Source organism: Paralichthys olivaceus, chromosome 3 (genome assembly GCF_024713975.1).
Source record: "Paralichthys olivaceus isolate ysfri-2021 chromosome 3, ASM2471397v2, whole genome shotgun sequence".
NCBI lineage: Eukaryota > Metazoa > Chordata > Actinopteri > Pleuronectiformes > Paralichthyidae > Paralichthys > Paralichthys olivaceus.
The window spans coordinates 20,760,604-20,785,991 of record NC_091095.1 but is presented as its reverse complement, the minus strand read 5'-3'; the positions used below and the strand labels follow the sequence as shown (position 1 = coordinate 20,785,991).

Genomic DNA, 25,388 nt, shown 5'->3' with positions numbered 1-25,388 from the left:
TTAACAATCATATCGAGCTGGAGGGTCAGTCAAAATTACAGCATTAAAAAACACAAAGTTTGAACTGAAAGTGGGTGTAATTGGACCCAGATTGTCCGAGCTGCTACTTTGCAGAACCTGCCTTTAGTTCAGTTTAGTCTGTGAGGTTTCTCTCTCAGACAAGTTGCAGGAGATTTCATGAGGGAGCGGAGGGAAAACTCTGGTTGGGACTCTAGTTCAATCTGGACTGGAGTAAGCAAATCCTGTGTTGCCAGGCAAGTTGAGCTAAAGCTGCTTGCTTATATTTGTAGTGGCACAGTATTTGTGCTGAGGGGAGGCAGATCATGATTGTGTTAGTACACACGAGTGAATTTGCTGAGCGTCACTTGATTTATGTTGTGTTTTATTTCAGATCTGCTCAGTTTACGGAGCTCACCATGTGAGAGATTGACACCACAGGGTCAGCGTGGTAGTGAAAGGAAAGTGCTCGTGTGATGTGGAACTAAAGGGGGGCTATTTACTCTACAAATTATGCCCCTAAATGGGGAAGGGCAGTGAAAGGAGAAGACAATGAAATCATCTTTCTTTGTTGGCTTAAGTATTGAGGCCGACCCTGTTTTGAGCAGCCGCCTCCACCCCACGCATGCACCCCCCGCCCCACACAGCAGAGTGATGAGGAGGGCTGAGCAAACACACACACACACACACACACACACGGTAACAATGCAAAGCAAAGCCATTGGCTAACAGACCACGCACTTCTGGCCAATAGCCGCACACTGAGAAGATGCTGTATTTGTGCCCCAGAGAGTGTTATTACCTACCCACAGTGTGTTTTATTTGAATTTGTGTAGAGCAGGAGCCATGTGGCTGCTGAGTCCACGTTTGCAGAGCTGTAATCTTATCTTGGTTTTGCTGCTTTCAGATATAATTAATGTGGTCTTGTTAAAATAACTAATCAAGCCCTCCTGCTGGTAAAACATGGCTTTTAAGTGCAGGGGAAACAGAATCCAATTCTCTGTCACAGGCGATTAATCACCTGATAATGAACTGTCAGCTTGTTATTGATAACCTGCTGACACCCTACACTGAGATCAAAAGAAGAGCTGAGTGCCATTAGAATGTTTAAACTCCGCTGCACATCCGGGCTGATGTCATGTGAGTTTTACTCCGGCTCACGGTTACATAATGCGAGCATGTCAGGCAGGGCTGGGCCTGCGATGACTTCATGGTCTTGGCAGAGCTTGTCCACTTTCTGAGGTACTTTCTGGGAAGGTGTATGTGTTTTTAAAACACGAGAGCTGCTGCGAATGGTTAGCTCAAGCCTAAAGAGAAAGTAACCCCTAATTGATGAACATAACCCAAGTCTGTTTTTTTAGTAACCTCATATCTTAAAAGAATTCATCATATTCCTTTACTACCTAGAAAGAGAGCAAGGAGCAGCGCTTGAAGACAGAGCAGAGTTTACTTTAGCCTGAGGCTTACTTCAAATGTGCGTGACTCGTCCGTGTGAAGTTCAGACATAAAAGTGGTCAAATATTAGTCAAGCTTATGTTCTCTGTAGATGGACAAACATGATATACAGGTAAATATGTTGCATCAGATGGGGTCAGTGGTTAGTCTGGTTTATCAGCCACTGTACTGTGAGAAAAGAGCGTTTCCATTGCATGTAAGTGGAAGTGTTTGTACTATTCACTCTATTGGTGTATCGTCTGGCCTTGGTGTGTTTTCCTTGAATGCCAGATTTTCTTCCATCTTGCACATTTGATAAAGCCAATTGTTAAACTCTGGACACAGTTTTTGTTTGCATATTTTGCTCTCAGCATGTTTACATACCACACAGATGAACTCTAAGCTGTTATTTCATCATAAAAAGGCATCAGAACAAACCTGGAGGTGAAAAGTTCATCCATACTATCAACATTTCAAAGTCTGACAGTAATAATTAGAGTAGGGAAAGTTGCTCTATTCATATCGTATTCTTCATGTGAACACACATATGTTGGCAGACACTTACACACGCACACGCCCAAAAGCCTGCAGGTATTTATTCCCTAACACTGAAGAGGACTTTGGCAAAAATTCTCAGGGACTACTGGATCTTAGTTTCAAGAAGTCAGTCCTATAACACACACCATATATGTGCAGCTTCTATAATATGCAAACATAGTGGATTGCATCATAACTGCCCAGCAGCCCACAGGCTAGAATATCAAGTTTCCCTCATTCCATTATGGAGTCAATGCATAAGGACCCCATATTCATGGACTTTTCCTCCCTCTGTTTCCTGTAGCTCTTTTCACCCTGAAACCAACCCTCATCCTCTGCTCGACAAAGAAAGGTGCAGTAGAGCGTGAAGCAGCTTGCTCTTCAGTCAGGGGAATATTAGAGGAAGAAAGCACTTTGGATGTTTCCAGACCTTAAACAATCATCTTCCTATGCGGTTGTCGCCCTGGCTTAAACACGCACTGTGTTATTCTTTAATGATGGATATGGAAGCATGTCATGTGTAATGGTTCTAATTCAGATATGTGCAACTTTGTGCACCTTTAAACATAGCTACTGTATATTGTGGATTTTATTGATGATTACTTATAGCATCATCTGAAATAGTTTATAAATCCGTTGCCATTACCACTGGGAGGCAGTAACTGAATAAAATGATGGGACTGGATGAGTCATGTTGACATGTGTGTCTGTTTGAAGCCTGGTTTATGCTCACCATTCATGTGGATGGCGGCGCATGCTAGAAATGACACCATTTCCGTTAGTGTCCTTAGTGTGGTTTCGGCTGGTTGAACACCATCCAACTTTTTTAATTTGGTGTGAACAGCATAGCTAGCACGATATTGATGAGCTAAAGGCAAGAGTTTGCGGATAGGTCCGTCTTTAAAAATATCGTTAAGACCTTATTAACAAAGGAGCATAGAGATTCTGAGATTGCTCCTGGAGGAGGATTGCACAGACTGTTGGTAAAGATGAGGCTTCCTGCAGGAAACTTTGGAAAAACCTCTGCAACTGATTTGTCAAGGCACAGATGCACGCACAAGCCAAGGCTCTCTTGGAAGAAACAAACCAGTGCCAAAACTGTTGTGTGTCTGTTTCTTCTTTGCCTTTTTTTGGCAGAGCACTTGTATTTTTCTCAGCAGCGACATCTATTGTTTAGGAGAAGCCAGGCAGCGTCACATTCCCTCAAGCGCAAGCATGAAAGGGTAAGGTCTGTCAAGCATTGTTAATACTTTACAGGAACATAACGTAAGAGAACTGCAGTCACACGGATTGTGTGATCGTATTGGTTCCTGGCTGCTACTTTGTCACAGTGTTTTCTCTCTTCCAGTAACAACTGGAATAGATTTCAATCAGAGAGATCAGTGGTGAGAGGTCGGATCTTTGTTTTCCTGGCCGGACATGGACCAGCATAGATAAACCATGGACCATCTGGGAAATGCCTAGAACTTTGCTCATCCCTGCCTTAGAGAGAGAGCTCATTTGCTGGTTTGCAGTTTCTGTTGTTATTTAAAAAACTTCCCGTCTCCAAAGACTTTCAGAGGGAATTGCCTTGATGTTGAAACAGAGGATACATCAATATTGTGACGTGCCTTCTAGTAGCCTTGTGGCCTACTCTCAGTCAGGCTTTGCCCTTTGGCTTGGCTTGTAAATGCAGAAATCTGCGGTCAGACTGCTGCTGGGCGGTGCAGGTTCTGCTCAGTCTGCACAGAATCCGCATCTTAGGAATTCATTACAACACAGTGTGTGTTTTTACGAGAATTCCGCTGTTTGTCACCCAAATGCCGTGTGGTTGAGAGATGTAAAATCACAGTCACCCAAGTGGTGGTTTACGCATTTGGGTTGATGTGTGAATGGTACACAAAACCACCACACACTCAGCCACGGGAAGTCAGAGAGGTCAGAGAGGTGTGGCTGCTTTCTCTGAGTGCAAAGATAATGCGGAGCAGAGCTGAGGAGGATGGTGAAAATAATGAAGAAATTCCACTCTCCCTGCTGATCCCTCCAGTTCGCTGCCTTTTGTAGATGCCTCGCTTCCCTCCTTACTGGCCCCCTGTTCCTAGTTTATCTTAATGCCTGTGTTATGGGAAGGGACAGGCAGCCGATCTGGGAGCGTCTTCCAAACCTTAGTTCATGTGAAGGCGTGCACTGTGTGGGCCGGAGTGTTATCTATATAAGGTAAGAAAAAAGCCTCAGATCAGAGAGAGGGGGAGAAACTGATCGGCAGATAAAGGATAAATGAAACATAAACATCAGGCGCTGAGGCCCATCTTTGATGTGCACATCCCCAGCTGCCTTTTCTCTGCATGGATCTGGCATCAGCTGACCTACAGAGAGGAATCACTGAAAGAAAACTCAGCTATTATTTTCTCTTCTTTATTGGTCCCTTTGAAATCCTGGTTTCCAATGAAATTTGGCTCATTGAGTCCATTCTCAAATAAACAGTCATCTCCATGGTGATGAGTGCACCTTTTAAAGTGAACTTTTCTTTTTCTTTCCCTTTTACTTCAAAGTTCTTGTGTATTGTGATTCATTTGTTCTCATATCATGTGTTCCCATGTAGTCTTCTGTGTTGAATTATTCATCATCAAACTGGCTAGTTTTCTTAAACATTCGTATCATATGAAACGCTGTGGCTGTAGCTCAGGAGGTAGAGCGGGTTGTCCACAAACCAGAAGGTTGATGGCTTGATTCCCAACTCCAGTTTGTATTGAAGTTTCCTGCCCCTGACAACCGTACCAACAGTGTATGAATGGTAAGAAGCTCTATGAATGGGTGAATGCGACTTGTACTGTGAAACTCTTCGACAGGTCAATAAGAGTGGAGGATATGAATACATTACATATGCATCGCGTTCAGCTCTACAGAGTGTTCTAGAAACTTTCCGGTCATTGCTGTACAGCTGCAACTTCACTGTTTCGCTTCACTGTCGTCGCTCTCATCGGTGGAACGTCCACTGGGTGAAAAACCCACTGTACACTACTCGCCAAGGGACAAATGGAAGACAAGGCTAGCTGGCAAACATTTAGCAGATAAAGAATCAGATATTTCCTTCAAAAGTTGGTGGAAACTAAAACAGAGCTAAAAGGAGACTCAGTATCAGACTTGGATTAGTGGTGGCGAGCAAAAATACTACTTCAAATAAATGCCAATTTTGTTCCGTCAGTCAATGCTCCTTTAAATCAGCTAATGACGGTACTTGAACAGCACTTAAACTTCAATCATGGTGAGCGTAATGGAGCATACAGAGGATGGACAGAGTCCATAAGTGGATCAGAAAGAACTTTTCACTGCAGCGGAGGGATTTAGAAAAAATGATGCTGCCTGTCACTGAGTGTATATATAGTGTTATCGGCACATGCTGAATGAAACATCCCTCTCAATGAGGAAAGCAGACGTGACTATTCAAAGTGCTTTAGATTAGATGGAGCATAGTGGAACCCGTAATAAACAAAACACAGGAATGTCAATCTCCAGATGAAACACTAGCCCTATGGGAATATTCCCCTCAGGAAACTCTATATGTGCTCTGCTCATACAGCACAATGCAGCTGCTCAGAATGGATTCACCGTTTGGGGCGGACTTGAATGTCAGGCTTCCAGGTGACTTGTGATATTTAGGCGGGCGACCAGGACGCCAGGGGCCATGTTAGACGGATACCCAGTTGTTTGTGGGAGGGATTCAGTTTCCTTGTGTGACAGTCCAAACTGACAGTGTCACTCAGACACCGGATGCCATAATGAAAGCAGAAGCTGCAGCCTCAGCAGCTTTGTGGAAATGCCAACAGTTGGAACACGCACTGTAATTGTAGTCGTGTTGGGTGCTCGGTTACACCAACTTTCCTCATGATATGTTTGTCGATTTAATAATAGTCAGCTGTGTAGAATTTATGGCTCGTTTATGGCTCCACACCCTCCTACACACGTGACAAATATTTACAGCATTAGGCCACCAAATGTGTATTAATCCACCACTGAAAATAGTCCCCAACAACAGCAGTAGTTTGCCCTGTTTAAATAGTGTTTGCTGGAGACGACAGAGCTCAGGTGTTTATAGGCTTTTATTCACTTTTTTAAATTAAGGTTTACATTGTGGTGCTTTTTGTGAAGTTTTATGTCGTCAATAGGAATCAATGGGCACAGATAGAGGAAGTCGCAGTAGCTGCTTTCAGATTTGCGCTGAGCTCCTCCTGACATCTCCAGAGGAGGTGTATGAGAGAATGCAAATGTCCAAGAGAAAGACTTTCTTCTGACTTTCTCCAGCCAACGCCCAAGTAAAACTCCGGAGAACGAGCTGATGTGAGAACACAGCAGGAGCTCCTCTGCAGGATTCACAGACTTTTGGTGATAAGGGCTAACGTTGGTGTTGATGTGCTATAAAGAAAAACCTGTGATCTCCACAGCTGATTTGAATCCTGCCTGATTTATCATTTATATGTCTGATTTGAATGCTCAAGAGATTTCCGTGTTGTTGAGAACTCGTCTGAACCGATAATCTCCTGCTGCATTGCTCATGTGTGATAGGCAAACTCCAGAGAATGGCTAGACCCAATTGTGTGGCCATTCTCCCGAGTTCATGTCTGAAAACTGCTCAGCAGATCGCCTCAGTGCCCCTGAACATGTTGAATGTTCAATGACGTGTATTATAGAGTGTATTATATTTGGGATAACATTCTGAGTGTGTATTTCGTACTCATTGTGTAAAGTGAGTGCATCTGTATGTTTTGGGACATATTTTGTGTTGTCAGCAGTGCTGGTATGCACACACACACACACACACACACACACACACACACACACACACACACAGACTCAGACACTCCTGCCTCTGACAGACACACCCTCCCAAACCACTATATGCTGCAACAGCTGTTTGTTCAGCTGGACTCTAGATCCTCCTCTTCTTTCAGTGGACGAGTAGGAAAGTTTAACTCCATAGTTTAACGAAAAACCTCTCTGGGTCCGGGGCACCGATGGCGACGGCATACAGCAAACAGATGTTGTATTTTTCAGCCCTGATTTGCTCTTGGGGAATGGGACCTTGGGAGTGATGCAGGGCAGATTTAAGGGCTTGTGTGTTTTTATTACTTGGCTGCAGCTCCCACAGGTGCTTTAGGGGAAAGAGCCCAACTTGCTTGTTATGATTTGGTTCATACTCTTACTGAAAAATAAGCCTGGTTTCTTTTTTGCTTTTGGTTATGTTTTTTGGTCAAGTTAAGAGACCCTGTGTAAAATCTCAGGAAATTTACTGAGGTGTTTCCACTGTGAGCCCTGAGAGAGGACATGCAGAATCTGTTACAACAGCTCTGGGTCACTTATTATCTTACTACACACACACACTCGGCTTCACAGCTTGGTTTTAGTTTGGATCTCTGTGTTTTTGCTGGAGAGCGTAATTGTATAGCTCAGCGATCGTGCTGACTATGCAGAGCTGTAAGTGGATATGTAGTAGATGTGTAGTAGCACTTTTGAAACTGAAGTTGAAATTTGCTTTCAGTTTGATCTTGGGATTTGTAAGGGCGGGTTTAGCCTCAATCTGACTTGTTCTGTGGTTTTGCCTCTGACTGCGAGCTGTTGAGAAAAGCCATGTGGTGGAATGTGGACACCATTGGAAACAGCTTGAGTGGATGAAGATAACTTTCCTGTTTACCGCCTCTGCTGTGTGCTGGTGGTCTCGTGTATGTAACCACCCAAGTTAACTGAAGAGAAGACGCCTAAGACTGTGTAGAAAAGGAAAACACCCATCAGCCTACAATTTACAATCAGAAAAGACTCATCTATAAATAAAGACATGGCTGTTTACTCTTTTTGAGATAAATGTATAGTTGTACGAGCTCTTTTTGATTAATTAAAACATAGTGGACTGTGGTTATACTCACAATCACAGATCTGTGTGAAGCGGTTAGCAGTTTGGTAAATTACAACTTCAGAGTAATTTGCCACTTGGCCTCAGGGCCAGGGTGATTGATGCATGCATTCATGTTCAGTGTGTTTAATTTCCTCCAGAGACGTTGTCAGGTGAACAACTTGTATGTTATATAAAAGGCTTTTAAATTATGTTAGCCTGTTTCTCTCTGTTTGCTTTGGTAAGCCGTCTGTTTTCTTACGTCACTCAACTTGACTTTTACAGTGATATCTAGTTTTTTTCAATTACATCAGTCTTTCATGTTTATTTTTTCATGGCCTTTAGAAAACTGACTGAGGTGAAACACTGGTGTATTTTTCTTGTTTGTCCTCTGCTAAAGTTTAAATTCTGTCTAGTTCTCGCTGAGAGCTCATGAGAGACATGTTGTTGACCTGGAACAGCATTTGTTCAAATATAGTTAAGCAGCTGTAACAAGACACAATAGGTCAGTCAAGATCTGGATTTGTCTGCATGTTGAATGAAACATTTACAACCTTTTCAAAACCAATAACACAAGTGTATGTTGCTTACCTGCATCATCACTGCCCTAATGTAAGCTGCAGTTACTAGAATGTCCGAGCTTATCATTTGAAACCATAGTAGCAACCATATACTGTATATAAAGGTGGATGACATGTCTCCACCTCCTCCCACTATCCAGACATGAAGCCAAAATATACCGAATAAAAACGCTGCCATTGTGTGCATTTGGAGCCAGACTCTGTGCAATAGTGATTGAGGGATGTAGCCGCAGTAGCGAGTTCCCATCGATACATGTGCTCCAGTAATCAGGAATCAGGACCCAGGCTCAGCTGTCAATCATTACATTTCTCATTTTGTAGCAGCAAATAACCAATTAACTCCAAACTTACTTGAAAAACAAGCCTTTGAACAAACATCAGTGTGATAAGAACTACCTAAAATGATGAAAATCATCTTTTAAAAATATTTGTTAAATTCCTTGTTAAATTCCTTGACTTTTTATTTTGGCCCATGTCCCATCCTCAAACATGGAAGAGACAGAATTTATGAGCAGTACTGCAGCCAGTCACCAGGTGGGGAGCTGTTTATCTATGGTAGTGACCACATAAGGGGGGAAATCATCGGGGTACACCTTTGACAGGTGACTAGTGTATCACAGGGCCAACGTACAGAGACTCAAGCCATATTACTTAAAGGTCCAGTGTGTACGATTTAGGTGAAAGAGAACTATTGGCAGAAATTTAATGTAGAATAATTCTCATGATGTTGTCACTAGTTCATTTCAACTAAATTGTATGAATTGTAGTTTTCTTTACACCAGAAAAGGCCCTTTATATTTAAATACTTCATATTTACATTTAGGGGAGCCCGCCATGTTTTTTACATTAGTCCAGACTGGACAAACTAAACACCTTTTGAGTTTTTATGACAACTGAAGGCTACCACAGGTTCTTTTTCATATTTGGAAGGGGAGGGTGAGGTGAGGGGTGTTCATCTGTAACATGTAATTTTCACACTCGATATCACTAAATTCTACACACTGTACCTTTAAAGTAGGTCCTAATCCCGAGAGACTAATATCTTGTTTTATAACAAATCATCACAAAACAATTTAAAAGTCAGCCAGAGATGGCACTGTCAAAACAAGTCGTGTTAGTAATGGCCACCTAGCCAGCGAGCTCTGCCTGACTTCCTGGACCACCTGTTTCTAAATCACTATAAATTCTGTGCAGTGAATCTGCCACCATTATCACTGCAAAAATACATACATGCTGTTTGAGAATGGAAAGGTTAATCAGACTAAATGAATACGCACACTTTTCCCTGTCATTGTACTTTAATCAGCCGCCTAAGATTGAGAAATACCATCTCCATACTTCCTTGTACAGACTTTATACTAGGCAGGTTGTATACTCACTTCAGAGTGGCCTACATTCTGGTGGACTCTGACTTGTGTAAAAAACTGTCACCACATACCCAACAGACTGTGTCATGGATGCCAAGCCTTTGGCTGCACCCACTAATTTTACATCACGACATAAAAAAGAGACCCATCATTACCAACATTACAAAAACGCTGCAACTGCAGCAATGGTGGATGCATCAGCTTAGCGTCAGGACATACTGTAGGAGGGAAAAGAGACCCCGGTCCTCAGAATAGACAGATGAAGTGTAAGCAAATGAAACAAGCAGAAAACCTTATCAAAATGCCAAATGTAGAAGGCATAGCTGCTCTTTAGCTACTGTTTTATAGCCACAAAGAAAATGTGCCCTTTCAGCTAGACACAGAGCCTGTCCCTCGAAGCATAATGACCAGCGACCGCCAAGATTTCAATGTTTATTGGCATCTTGTCCTCAGGCCTACCATTCATGAAGCACTCACATGAGAGAGCCCTCCAAGGGCAGCAGGCTATTCAAGAGTCAGGCCGTCTTTCTTTCCCTAGATTTTGCCCAGGACCATTTCTTTTCTCAGAAAACCTCTCATGAGGTGGAACCACATCCAGTGTGAGGCTGCAGACACGTGTGCAGTGCCCACACAAGTGAGTCTGGCATCTGTAAAATGGTGTCAAAGAGAAACTCTACAGACAACACGCGTGCAGAGATTACAGTGAGGTGAAGATGTTTGGTTCCTGTTCGGGACAGTCTCACAACATACACTGGAAGAGACGTTTTTCTCTGAGGGGCCAGTAAAGCAGAATTGTTTCTAATGCAGAGAAAAACAAGCCAGCTACATTCCAGTAACTCTATTCTCTAGAGATTCATCTGAGCAATAAAAAAAGCACAGTATGAAATTATATCAAGATGTTTTTCAGATATCCTGCTGCAATTAGCTCACAATGTGTTTTCTTTCATTCTTTTTCATGTCCCCTCGACTTCCTGCTGGTTTCTGCTAATGATCAATAGGTAAGTACCAAGTTTTTCATTACGTCAATCTGTAAATGGACTTTAATATAAACGATACCAGTTCTAACCCTGCCTGTTTGGAAAGGGATGTTTGCTTGTCCTGTGTTAATGCTCCAGAGCTACTTCAGAATTATTCCTCGTCAGTTAGTGAGTCCTCCTCAAAGAGTGCAACAGAGTGCTGGTCACCTTTTTTTTCTATTTGTATTATTATTAAATGTATTGCATTTCCAAATCAGACCAAATTTGACATTACACTTTCCTGTAAAAATATACATGCCAAGCGTGAAGTCGATGAGTTGAATGGTTCCGTAAATAGCTCTGACAGATCACCAGATTGACGGACATAAGTTTGTGAAATTAGTAGACAGATAGCTGTTTTAATTTTTGCACATTTGTCACTGCTGCTCAGAGACACATGCTCAGGACTCATGGTTCCCTGCAGGGTTATCCTTGAGTTTTCTTTCCACAGCTAAGGTATGATGAGCTGTGAAAGAACACACCCTCACTTGAGCAAATGTCTGCGAGCATTCCCATTTCCATGGAGACGTGGTTTCAAATAATACAATGGCGTCCTTTTTTGTTGTTTGCTAGCGTGGCGCTAACAGTCCAGCTGTGATTTGCTCAGCTTATACACTCTGGCTTATTGATGCTGTCTTCGCTGCTGTGTTGAGGAGTAAACACACACCTCTCTGTTACAGGCTCATTCAGTGAACAGGCCCGTTCACACACACACACGCTGGCAGTTGCACAGCAGGTCTCCACTTTAGCAAAATCCTAAACAGTGTATGATTAAATATTTGTATTTTGGCGCTGTGGTCACACAAAGAGGCTAACAACAGAACAGGTACACTACTGTTGAGTCCTGGCAGAGAAGAGGCAGGATCACCCTCACTGTCAGTTTATTTTGTCCCCTGCAGCAACATGAATACTCCTCTTGGGTCTTTGCGTTAAAGCTGACAGTAATTAAACACACTTTCTTTGGTGGCCTCTGTAACTGGATTTTCCTCATAGATGAAGGAGCTTTGACAACTCATGGACAGCTTGTGTGTTTGGGGTCTATCTGGGTGAGGTGCTGGAAGCCAACAGGAACTGGAATGGCCTGATCCTCTCCATTGTTTCCAGTCAAACGACTGCTGGGTTCGCTCCCTGCACATCCATCCTTCCTGCCAGCTGCTGGTTAGTGGTGGAGCAGCCAGGCCTCCAGTTTATTCTTCCTTTAAGCTAGTCACACCAGGCCGAGATGTTTGAGGGATGGCAAAGCTCAGCCTAATGCTGCTCCCTCAAACTGACTTTCCCACAGGTCACTCGCCTGTGAAGCTGACCTCAGTCGGTCAGTCAGTTAAAGAGAGGTTTCCATTGCAGCCGTCCGGCACAAATTCTGCCCTCGTTGTCTCTTTCCAAACCACACCTTCCCCATGTCTGTGCTCTGGGTTTCCTTTTTCCCCTCGTTGTGTATCCCCCCCTTCGCAGTCTGTCTATTCTGCTTATTGTGTTTCATGCGAGTGGAGAGTGATGCCAGTAAACTGGTGAAACCAGAGTCCGAGGCTCACACAGCCCAGTGTTTACACAGGAAACTGTGCGCAGAAAACCCTCTGTGATTAAGCTGCACAGACACTTATATAACAGTCTGCATATTCTACTGTACTTTGAGCCAGGTTACAAAGACATTGAACAAATGTGTGAGGTTTATTCTGACGGTGACATTATTCACATACACCTGCATAGACACACACACGTATATATATACACATGCATTTATGGATGGTCACAAGTGCATCAGTCATTTCACTGTTTCCATAACCTCTGCAGCTCTCTCTGTGACCCGAGACTGGAGTGGCGTACAGACTCGTACCCTCTGACCTCTCAGTCTGTCACACACTGAATAACAAGCTAATGAATGAGCAGCTGCACAAAACACAGGACGTGCTTCTGTTGTTCAGAGCTGGTTTATGTGAAGAGGGTCGATAGTGGCAAACACCATGCAGTGGGTGGATTGACCCTTTCTTCAGTGTGTAGGCTGTGGTTGTCTTTGGTCCCACGACTCTGACTTACTGCATCCATCAGGTCCATCTGGAAATGTATTTGTACAGACAGGCATTTTATTGAGCTCTTTATCTAAAACATGTCTGTCTTTTATTTACTGTCTTTGTGACTCTCATTTTAAAAGGGTGCCGCAACATTATTTACATACGTATAGGTCATGCTGAAAACAAGACACACAGTGTAAACCACCATGGGAACATAACAGGATGTGTCTGAGTCACCAGAGCTGGTGATCGACATAGATTTAATAATGTCAACTTGTTGCTTTCTACCACTGAGCAAATATCCACATTTACCTTTTCTGATTACAAATAGTCAATAAGTATGACTTACATTTATGTTTGATTTATAGTTTGTAGGAAATGCTCCTGATGTTTGGAAAATGTGTAGACACTCACAACAACTTGCTGATTGTTGCAGCGCAGTCTCACCTGGTGTAGCTTTGAAATTACATAACATCAAGAGCCCAGAGGCAGCGTGATGTACACTTTATTGTATGATTGATATACAGGAACAAAAAGCTCAATGAAGTGTGTAGGTTTGGAAGGGGAACAGCCTGATGAAAGATTAATAACCATTGTTATTCTTTTCTTGTTGTTCTTGGCTTTGGACTTGTGGAAAGATAAATTCACCCCTGCACCGCTCATCCTGCCTGGCCACAGAAAAAACACTTTAGTTTCACCTTTTTTGAATGCAGCCATGTTCCCATAAGCCCCCGGGCTCGTGTTGACAGAGCTGACCGTGCAGAGGCTGCTCACATTACTCGTTTCCTTGTTCTGACTTCAAGGTTCTTCCTCAGCCTCCACCTTGTGGTCAACGCTACCCTAACTTCCAGTAAAGCCGGGAACTCATTCTCTTTCTCAGACTCCCACCAAGAGTTCCTGCCTCTCTGGAAGTGCCTGTGAGATGGGAGCACAGACTGAACAAAAGCAGGAGGTCAAAGGACACACATTTCCATTTGTGAGTCTAATAGTACCAGGTGTACCTGCAGGGTACGGAAAACCCAAAGAGCTTTTTCGGGAGGGACCAGCCCAGACACGCCCCTTCCTGCTCTTCAGAGGCTGGGCGTTACTGTGTGAGTGTGTGCGAGCACTTCAAAGGTCTAGCGTTAGCGAAAGCAGAGACCCAGGCCAAGCTCAGCGGGAGAGCCATTACAGCGCAATAGGAGTCAGCTGTGACCTCAAACAGCGTTAAATGATGTGATATGAGAGGGTGTGCTGCGGCCTCCCATATCTATAGCAAAGCACAGCTGTAAAATGAGCTCCATGCTGATTTAAGGGCCACATGATTTTTTAAAGCTTCTTTCTTGTGCATTTCTGCCTCATTAGATTGTGACAGTAGAGAGAGAGGTGGGAGTGATATACAGCAAAGGGCCCGTGCTGGATACAAAATCCAACTGCTGTGACTCGTGTTGATATAGAATATGTGCTCTGCCAAGGAATTTGAAGTGTGGTTAGGAAAATAAGCAGTTACTTCTCTCTTTTTTTCACTCTGTTGAGGAGGTAATGTTTTCTCCACGGCCTGTTTGTGTGTCGTTTTGTCGGCAGGTTTATGAAAAATCTAGTAAACATATTTCCATGAGACTTGCTGGAGGGATTGGAACAAATTAAATGTATGTTTTAGTTTTTGTTGTTTTAGTTTAGAGGACTGATATTTGTAATTTAGTGCAGATCCAAATGAAAATCTGTATCGAGTGAATTTTAATGTGGTTTTATAAGGGGACTGTTGGGCCTTGGTAAAGGTATGTGCTTTATTGAGTGCCATTCTATTTTTTTAAATGTATTTACTCTGTTATTTTTAAAACAAAAGAACAACGACTGTCTTGTCCAAGTTTTTATTTTAAGCAGTTGATTTTATGAATTAACTTTAACAATGAGAGAAAAAGGGTCAAGTGGAGTGAATGAGTATCCAGTGAGCTGATGTGAGCTCCAGTCTGTGTGCAGACCTAATAATGAGGTGTTTAGAGGTCAAGAGGTAAAAGGTGGCTGAATGCGGGGCCACGACCCCTGCCGACCCCGCTGAGTGTGCACATAAAACACAGAAAAATGAAATAGGGTCTCTGTTAGCTGGGAGTGGCTCTCATTCACTGTTGTCAAGCTGCGACTTTCCTTTTCATTGCTCAGTGAGTGTGAGTCAAAGAGCAGAGGCTGGTTAACAACAGGTCGGGTTGAATGGAGTGGACGGGGAAACAAAATGTTTGCAGAACAGACACGTAGAGAGATCGTTCAGAAGAGACTTTCTGTGATTTGAGATAAGTGCAGATGTGTTTACATTGAATTCCAGATGATTTCATGGTTTACGCTCTAATTGTAAATCAAGATGTAATTACAGTAAACTGTGAATGACTGAGGAAACTCCCACTTTTCCTCTTTGAGATGTTCAGGCTGCCTCATGATTAATTGCATTGCAAAAGAGCAAGAACCCGACTGCCCCTGAATGTGTGGAAACTGATTCTGACTGCTTTTTATTTATTTCATCTGCTTTTAATCACACTTCTATCAGCTCTATGAAGAAATGTATCATTAGAGTAAAAGTGATTTACACTGCAGGGTCGGATTTCATAACTGTGGTTAGCTTTTCTTCAGTACTTAAATACTGTCACTGCACATAGTAAAAATGCATATATTTTCTTTCACTCAACTGTTAAATTAGCCATATATGACGTCTTGGTCACCTGAGTGAGATGAGCAGTAGACAATGATGTAGATTCACCTTGTGTAGTCTGTATAGCATTTAAGTAATGATTCCATTTACACATTCAGAGCTGCTTTGAGACATGCACTGATGTTTTCCCTGAACATGTCCAGAGGGGCTGTATGTGAGTACACAGATGTCCGAGTCATTTGCTCCACACATTTTCTTGAATCTTACCGGCTAGCCCTCCTTGTAAAATGTCCTGTTCTAACATGCAGCAGATGCAAAACTAGACGCATCCAAATATCTGAAAAAGAGGTGCCTTGCATGCAGTGGCGTCGTAGTGGGGGGAAAGTAGAACTAACTTCCCAGGGCATTTCATGAAAATGGCTGCTACTGGCTGAATAAATCGATTGATTGACTGAAATTTGTATCAAAAAACTGTTTAGGGTTCCTGAGGTCACCTGTCTCACCCCTACAAACAAATGGTTTAGTCCTGCCGCACATTTCTTCTGTAAACATAATCGAAGTCAGTGAGTGACTACTGGAGAAGTGGTGTTCAAAGTGAAACCAAACATAAAGTGTTCTGAATCAGAACAGAAAAGAAAGAAAGGAAAGAGAAAGAAAGCAAACAGGGCAGATGTTCATGTAGCCATGGGTTTAATTCAATGCAGACTTGAATCAGGAGGACATGTCCCCTTTAAAGAAAAAACAACCACTTCCTTTGGTGACCCTTCATAATGAACGTGCCATACCAAGGGTCCTGACGATTAGTTGCACCATGACAGGGAATAAAAGTGTGTGTGTGTGTGTGTGTGTGTGTGTGTGTGTGTGTGTGTGTGTGTGTGTGTGTGTGTGTGTGTGTTTGTGTGTGTGTGTGAGGGAGAGCGAGCAAGAGAGAGATAGAGAGAAAGCGTTCACACATGCATCTCTGAAGAAAATAGGAGGAGGAACTGCAGAGTTCAATGCATGTCTGAAATCAGCTTGAGAGTAACTTCTTTCACATTGCACATCATCAATGGTTTAATGTTTATATAATAATATTCATGTGTCACTTAAAATATATGAGCATTTCATGTGCCAGTAATTTGGTATTTTTTTACTGAAATATAAAAAACACTTTTTCTTCCTTATGGGCTCAGATGCACGGCTCATTTCAGTGTGAACAGCAGTGTGTTATGGTGCTCTTTACAAAATTGCCTGCTCATTACTGTGCCATAAAACACGCTACATACTCTCATGAACATTCCCCATGCTGTAAAATCTTTACAAAGGAAATGTTTCTGAGGATGTCAGCCATCGTAACACATCCACCTCATCTCCCCCCTGAAAAATCTTCTCTCCCCTCAGAGGAAGAGATCTTCTCTCTGGCATCAGGCCTTCCCCGCGACATGTACCACTCTGGAGGTTTTTCAAAGTGGAAAGTATTTCAAGTCACCGCAGTCCGCTGTTGGACTTTGTAGTGGTAATATGAAGCAGCTGAGAAAACAGGCATCAGTCCTGCACCGCTTCTCGTCTGCAGCTCTGAACGCTGGGTGATCTTCAGGAGGATGTCAGTGTCAGGAAATGTCCCAGTGTGCAGCCCCTTGGTTTTAGATATGATCCAAAATCATTCTTTCTCAGTGTGATTTGTGCGTGTTTAGGAAATGACCACACATTTGAAATCGTATTGCTTTGTCGGGGAGTGTGTCACGGCTTCTATATGGGTTCAATTTTTTGTTTATTCAAACTGTTTGTATGTCGTCCAGTATGTTGGTGCATCACCACGTTAAGGTTCAGGTACTGTCTATAGGGGAACACACGGCCCTCCTGTCTCACCATTTGCCATCAGCAGTGTTGTGTTTGCTGTGAGGTGATGCATCTCTCCCAACTGAAACTCTGTGATATCTGATGGGATTTCCCCGCTCCTTCTTTATTTCCACCCTCACTGTACGTCCTGGCACACGAGCAGGCAGACAGTTTGTCGGTGCAGACGCTGATCCAACATCTGAGCGTAGAGCAACGTCTCCTCGAGCACACAGCTATGATTTAATTTCACCACCAGACGAGATTTCGTGTGTGGGCTTGCGGCACTGCCAGCGTGTGCTGACGCTCTGACCTCAAGTCAGGAAATACAAGCAGGCTTTAGAGCACTGCAATTAAACAAGAACAATGTCACACACCTGCATTACTTTAACGCCAGTGGTGATGTCATAGGCATGTTAAGAAAATCACTATGATGAATTAAACAGAATGAAACTGTCCCAGTTTAATAGACTATAAATATTATCAAGAGTCAGTTTCTCATTTCTCAGTCAGATATGTAAGTGACTGGTGCTGAGTGATAGTAAAGCTCCTCAGGAAGTGAACCGGAGGTTTGATTACAGTGTAGCCGCCGCTTGCCGTGGTACCTGCAGGCAGCCGAGAGCAGCATCAGCCTGCAACAATTGCTCATTTAGCCCCCCTGTAGGCCTCCTGGTTCCCAGCATCACATTCCAAGCAGAGGTCACAGGCCCCACCTGCGATCCCACATCAAAGCTCCAGGTGAGGTAAGCGAGAGCCCATTTAAATAGGTGTGGTGGCATAAACACACAGTTCGGAGGAAGAGAGGAGAAGTGTTCTGGTTCCTTGCATCTGTCTATTACCTCATTTGCACAAAATTAGCGAGTACACACAGGTTTTTTAGACGTGGGTAAACCTGCTCAAAAAGACGATTGCCAGTTGAGTTTTCCTTTCTGCTTTTCTCCCCAGTGTGTCATGTTCGACATCACAAACGCATGGACGCTGCCGCCATATTAGCGAGTTCACCCTGGTGTTCTGCCGGACCCGTGTGAAACCTGTGTTTACTGCATATTCATTTGACCCAGAAGTGAATGCAGTTTCTATCCATTCCCATTGCAGACAAAAGCCAGATGTTGGCGGGTGTTGGTGGGTTTTTTGACCAATGGAAAAGAGGCTTTAGTTATGATTGGCCTTTGCATGTGAAGTGTATTTGTGCATTAAGGCATATTCTGAATTTTTCTGATCTCCAGGAGAAAAACTAGAAATTCCCTTGCGGTTTGGAGAGAAAATGATTTTTGCTGGGGCCGGCCCTGCCTCGACTCACTCACACACTGACACACAGACAGTGAAGCAGAGAGCAGAGAGCAGATGAGGTAAACGAGCGGGTATGTCTCGAACAGTGTGAAAATTGGGTTTTCATGACGGACCAAGGCCAATGTCAAACTACATCTCTGTAAATTAAATGGGAAAAACAAATCTGCAGAGGTGAAGGTCTTTTGGATTTTAACCTCTTGCATTGATCAAACCCTAAAAACCCTGTCTCCTAAATTTCCCATAATGCATCTTGATAACATTCTTCATCAGACAAAACTTTTTTTTTTCTTTGCTGAGGTCACAGAGGACATTATACAACCGTTATACAGGGTCAGACTCCCCTTGTTGAATAAAATAAGCATTATATGTAAAATCAGTGGACTGCCCCTTTAACCTGCAATGAAAATTAACTTCCACATCCGCAGGACTTCCAGGAACTTTTCTGTTCTCTCTGGTCCTTTAAACTGTCGACCAGCTCAAGCCTGAATCGCACCCTTCAGTGTCCTTGATGTCCTGGTGAAGCTGGTGAAGAGAAAACTCTTACATGTGTCGCTCAGGGACTGTGTTATCTTTCTCTCTTCTAGAAATACATGAAAACAAATCACAGCAGTTTCTCTGGTAAAACATGTTCGTCAGATTCTTTCCAGTTGTCTTTGCGTCAGTAGGACGCCTCAACATGGCGCCAGGCTTCAGTCTCATCTCCTCACTGAACATGAATGATCTCGAGCCCCACCTGCTGCAGTGGGTCAACAGCAGCAGTGATCAGCTGGGAGGCTGTGGACTCAGAGCGGATTACGGAGGAGACGGGTATTATTCTGTGCCTACTGACATTGGGACTCGACTCATTGTGTTTCACTAATCAGACCTCAGAGGCACTTTCTCCAGCGGGGGAACAGCAGCGTTGTTTTCAGGGCCAGACTTTCCTCACTGACAGATTTCACTCTGGAGCTGTAACAGAACCGAGGTAGACAATTCTCTCTGAAATTTGATTAATATGTGTTTTCATGTTTATAGATTGATTTGTGTGAGTGGCATTTATTTTGTCATTTGTTGTCGCTCTGCAGTGTTTACAGAAATGCATTTGATTCTTATTAATTATGCTTTAGATGTTTGGAGCGTCAACTTTAAATGATGCGGTTTTCTTTACTACCTTGACTTATTTAATGTGCAGAGACCTAATCACAGTGACACATTGGTACTTGAATTGATAAATATTTGACTAAAGAAAACAAACGTCCCATGCCGTGCGCATCCTTTGGCATTCCTCTATACCCTCCATGATCCTCCTCCATTGTAGGTTAAGCGGTCAGTGTTGTTTCAGCGGTTTGGATTAACACTCAGACTCTCCTGTAGCAGACCATAAACAGATTAGTTTAGCCCAAGTCAGGGCCTGGCTGCACCATCTGTACCCAGCTCTGGGTGGGGAAGGGGACATGGGGGAGGAGTGTGAGCAGATGTTCCAGTGGAGCTGTAGGTCAGTGTGACAGTGCAGCTGAGGGACTTCAACGTAAAGACGTAGGGGCAGTTTAGGCGGCTGAAGGGAGAGACGCTGACTGATTTAATGTCTTGCTGATCCCTCAGAGTTCAAACCACGCCATTCTGTCATGGCTCTAAGATGCTGTCTCATATCCACATCCCGAGGTACTGTATAATTTACAGAGGCTTTAATTGAGCTGCATGTGCCTCCCTTCTCTCTCTGCTCTTCATGCACTACCACTACACTTCAGCGGTTGGACAAACATGCCCGCACTTTGTTTGAGCGTTGTTACAAGATGTAAGATGATGAGAAAGTGTCCAGCTTCTCCTCCGCTGGTTTCGAAGGTATTTGTTTGAATGTTTTGCTCGGTTGGTTTAACCTGTGTTGTAGAGTGTGAAACAAATCCAACTGTGGGGAAGGCCTGCCTGCAATGGGACAAAGCTGTTGCTACACTTTAACAGGAAACTTTTTTACTCAGTAAAAACACTCAGAGCCAAAGCTTTGATTTGTGTACCTGACAATAATCGTTCCCACACACAGTTGATTCTGCACGGTTTAATCTTACCTGTCTCCCTGTTGCATGAAGTCCAGAATGAAACGTTCATATCTTAGTGTGACCTAATGACTGACGTCTGTGGCGAAGCTTTCCCAGACCACAAGCAAATTGTAGGTGTGTGAGAGTGTGAGTGTGGGTGTCAGGGGGTTTGGCTTGGCTCCTGTCTGGGCCAATATCGAGTAAATTACAAGGCAGAGACAGTCTGAAGAAGCAAGCTTTCATCCACCTCCTCCTCCTGGCCTGCAGGGCTGCTGGCAGGGCTGAGAGTGGTGAGGTTATTGGGGGATGATCATGCTCCAGATGAAGAGGAGGAGGAGGAGGAGGAGGAGAAGAGATTGATAGGCTGTCAGGGGATGCAGATAATAGATTCCTCACCAGTAGAGTTCTCAGGATGATTCATAGTAAAATAAGTGAGGAAGAAGGTGAATAGACACTTTCTCCAAAAGAAAAGTACCAGACGACCAGATTGTTTTTTCAAAATCTCTTGTTTTTCTTCTCACCTGAAGCCATGTGGTTCATTTGTCTCAGCGCAGCCACATTGCAGATCACTCGGCCCAACCGTGAAAGAAAGAGAAAGGTGCCGAGAGTTCAATGAGATGACTGAAGGCTGATGTGTTTTCTTTGGCCTCATTTGGGGCGAACAGCTGACCACTGCTCTTCCATTAAAGGGTTTCCCCATATGGACTTCTGTGTCCATGAAAACATCTTTAAAGGGCCTTTGTGCATGAATGCTTTTCTTGCACAAGCACAGACTTACGCTAAAAAGTAAGATTTCACTGAGCAAGGTGAAAGGAAGTACTGATGTGTTTTTTGGCCAGAGGGAAGCTAAAAACAGGCAAAAGAAAAGGAGGAGTGGAGCCGGGCACAGAGAGCAGAGCACAGTCTGTGTCCCAGTTGTTGTTGTCAGATGGGTTTTTAGTTTGCTGGAGACCTTGAGGGTGTCACAGCAGGGCCAGCAGTTCATATCTCAGCAGGGAGGCAGGGAGGAGCGAGGCTGACAAACACTGTCCCGGGGATCATATCAGCACTCACTCACTAAGTTTTCACCACAGTACACAGCAGATATGCATCATAATTTGTTGTACTCTCTCAGATATGAAATATTGAATTACTACATGTGATACACACATTGATTAATGCTGAATTAAAGGAAACACCCCAATAAATGAACCGAACAGATGTAGATGCTGCATACGCGGGCTTACTGGTGTGAATGATGCACTATGACATCCACAGTCACCACACCTCAACCCAACTGAGCTCCTGATTATTATTTTTTTTAATCATTGTTTTTGCATGGTAAAATACAAGTTGATTTAGGGAGACAAAGAGAAACTAGGGAAACAGGGCCCAGCAGTCCCCTTATGAAACCACACATTTTTTATATGGATCTGCACCAAATTGCACAAACTCAGAGAGAGATATCACTGAAAATGTTGAAAAACGCAATGTTGAAGAGCGTGAAAAATGATGATGCCCCACCCCCCCACAAAATGTCATTGAAATCGGGTGAGTAGTTTTTGCATAATCTTTTTACAAACAAACACAGACAAAAACATAACGTCCTTGGTGGAGATAAAAAGTTAAACCGTGCTTATTATGAAAGGTGCATAAGAAGACTGATACCACTCTCATATGCATTAATGATGAAGCTGGCTCCCTAAAGCAAGGCTGCCTCTGCCTGAAGCTGAAAAATGCATGATGTACCAGCACCTCTGAAGATGACTGACAAAAAAAGCAGGGCTACTCCCCAAATGTTAATCTGCTCCTTGATAAGTTCACTCCTAAACTCTGCAGCTGAGGAGAAGACACTGGACAGAGCTTGTTTTCAGGTCAGCGGGGTCACAGCAGAGAGCCTTTAGATCAATCTGGGGTGTTTTATGGGAAATGTCAAATTGAACAAATGACCTCACAGGGATTGCATAAATGTTCCTTGGAAAAGGACTAGTCAGAGAATGCACAGAAGTTGTGCTGCTAAAGAAATCACTGTGCGGCACGTGCAGCAGACTGAGCTTTTCTTGCTGACCTTTTGGTAGCTGCGATCAACAGATGAACTGCGTCTTTTCTGAGTGAAAGAGAATGAGGGTAGCTCCTGGCCGGACTACAAAGCAAACTTTGCAGCGCTTTCAGCCAATTGTGCCTCACAGCATACATCTGGGGTGCAGTTCAGATCGAGTGATCGTCAGAAAAGCTGCCAGGTCATTCACAATCCTACAAAAGTCAGCCAGGTAGGAGAAGACTGGCAGATGTGTTTGTTGACTAAAATGTGGGCTCAACAGTTTCTTATAAAATTCCTCAGACTCTCCTACACGCGTGTGAAACGCTCTCCAAGTCTGAGTCTTTTATGTAGTTAATTATCTGAGTGTCTGACACTTGGACTGATGTTGCTGTATTACATCAAATATTCTGTCTTTGATTGATCCCTTGGACTTTAAGTTCATGGATACAAGAGTAAAAGTTTGTGAGAGACGAAAGAAGTGTGAGATTGTGAGCTCCGGAAAGTGTCCACACAATTGGCTCTGGACTTTTTCTGCTTTGCCTTTCACATGTGAGGGCTGGTGCAACATGCAGACACAGGACGTAACGTACTATTGCCGCAACAGATATCACGTGTTTTTGTTTACAGCCCATCGACAGTGGAATCAGACATTATCGCCAAAAGCTCTCTCGCCATCTTAGCCTTTTCATCCTGAGATATTTGTTTTCTTTTTGTTTATTTGCGTCTGGCATGTGTTAGAACCATTATCAACCCCCCCCCCCACTCGCTCACGGTGAATCCTCTGCAGAATCTCCTGCTGGTGTGACATCGGTGTGTGTGTCACATTCTCAGCGGACTTTCACTGGAGTTTTTACAAGGGGGCTGGCAGGAGTCTGGAGCCTCTCATTCTGACATTTGCACTCTCACGTACTGCCCCTCCAGGGAATGCCCAGAGATTATCTATTACTCTGTCATTCATTACTGTATAAATCTATTACCATTTTATTTCAAGCCATCAACGCCCCAATAAACAAGCTACACCATAAACACTAAACACCTCCTTTTAAACTCAAACCTTTCCTCCTCTTCCAGCCACTGTGTGAATCATGTGTAACCCGAGAGCTGAGCGTCTCTCCCTGTGCGTAACCTGAGGAGGTGTGAGGGGGAGCAGTGACATTAGTAGAGGCACTGGTCAATGTCTAGAGGAGGAGATTCACCGTATCATGTTGCATTGATACCTTTTGTTTGGCTGCAGGTTATAGGATTGCATTAGTAAACAGGCTAACACTGGATCTGTTGGGCTTGCTTTTTCTGTTTCTCAGGGCTCAGATCTTAATATGAGGTCAATCTTTATGTGCGTCTTTCGACCCAGAACAGTTTTGAATGTTCAGCCGCTCTTACGGCACCACACTGTCGCCATCATGGAAAGCCCATTAGTTCCATTTTTTCTGAGTCTGCAGAGTTCACCTTAATGATGTTAACCGGTGTACGACCACAAAAATGCCAGAGTGGAAGATTTTCTTACCAGTGCCCGTGGAGCTCAGCAGGCTGCCCCATGTGTCGAAGGCATGTTGCTTTTACATTGTAAATCAGAGCGTGAACATTATTTGCTGTAGATCCAGTGACATGTGCCATTACTCATGATCAAGAACGACACTTTATAGTGAGGTGCTAACGTGAGCTGAATTTGCCACTGTTCCCCCCCACCCCAGAACAAAAACAGAGTAATTCCATGATATTGGCAGTGACCTTGAAGTCAGATCACTGTGTGTTTTTGCTGTTATTTATTTTCTGACCTGCTCTGTCTCTCTCTGGCAGCGGTGTCCAACCTGGATGTGGAGAGTAAGCTGACGACACATTACCAAGCTCCGTGGCACCAGCAGAGGAACATTTTCCACCACTCCACGCGGCCAGTATGTGTAGAAGAGCTCCACAGGCAAGCCACCCTCAGCCTGTGGGCCCTGCATCGAGGTGAGACCCCCCAGCACCACTCAGCCGCTCTGACCTCGACACAGAAGAACTCTGAAGTTTACCCTCTATCATTCACAATCAAGGGCACTGCTCCCTTTTTAATTCTTAATCCAAGTCAATGACATTTTCTCTTACTGTGTCTTCCATCATCTAAAAAAAAAAAAACATGTGCTTCCCACTATAAACACACCCCACACTTGTCATACATAGAGTATCATTTTTGTGTTGTTCTGTCCTCTAGTGGACATAGCTTGTACTTGCACCGTAGATGGAAATTGAGTGGCAGAAGTCTGTCCTTAGATGACACATATATCAAATGTGCTTTTGCAGGGTTAGATATAATTATATAAATACCTGAGTCAATAATAAGTTTGGTAGTAGTTTGTGTGGTTTTTGTTAATATTGAGTTTGTCAAATCCCAAACATTGACAAATTAACAGAAGCACTCATTATAATAATATATTAAAACACTGTTAACTACTCACTTACTTCTTTACCTACTTTGTCTGAAACAATAAAAGCTTGACAATTGCAGTATTCATGTCTGCCCTATTCGCCTGATGCTTCGAATTGTATTGTGACCATTAGAGCTTTACTGATTTATCAGGTAGCAGATAAAACTCGACCGTTTATGATTAAAATGTAAAATATCAAGCCTCAAATTCATATAACATTGTAGGAGTCTTTGCCAATTTTCTTTTTTAAATATACATCAATCAGTCTATAATGGTATTACAAATTATTGAACTGTCTAATATTGGTATCAGCATCTAAATATTCCTATTGGCCAGGCTTCAGTTTGCACCGCTTTAATTTCTGGCCTGGGTTCACATGTCCACATTTCCTAATCTGAACGTAAATGATAAATATATAAGTT

At 43.3% G+C, this 25,388-nt stretch overlaps 1 protein-coding gene across 7 annotated transcripts in view; it reads left to right on the top strand.

Moving 5' to 3' along the window:
- nhsa (Nance-Horan syndrome a (congenital cataracts and dental anomalies)) overlaps positions 1-25,388 on the top strand; it is a 60,750-nt gene that overhangs the window by 23,125 nt on the left and 12,237 nt on the right. For 5 of the 7 annotated variants that reach the window (XM_069522454.1, XM_069522455.1, XM_020081305.2 and 2 more), the window contains exon 2: positions 24,359-24,511. In XM_069522454.1, the coding sequence (XP_069378555.1) occupies positions 24,359-24,511 (153 nt within the window). Of the gene's footprint in view, positions 1-10,758; positions 10,778-19,348; positions 19,494-24,358; positions 24,512-25,388 lie in introns of those variants that run through there. The other 2 variants (XM_069522458.1, XM_069522457.1) reach the window with 2 other exon arrangements.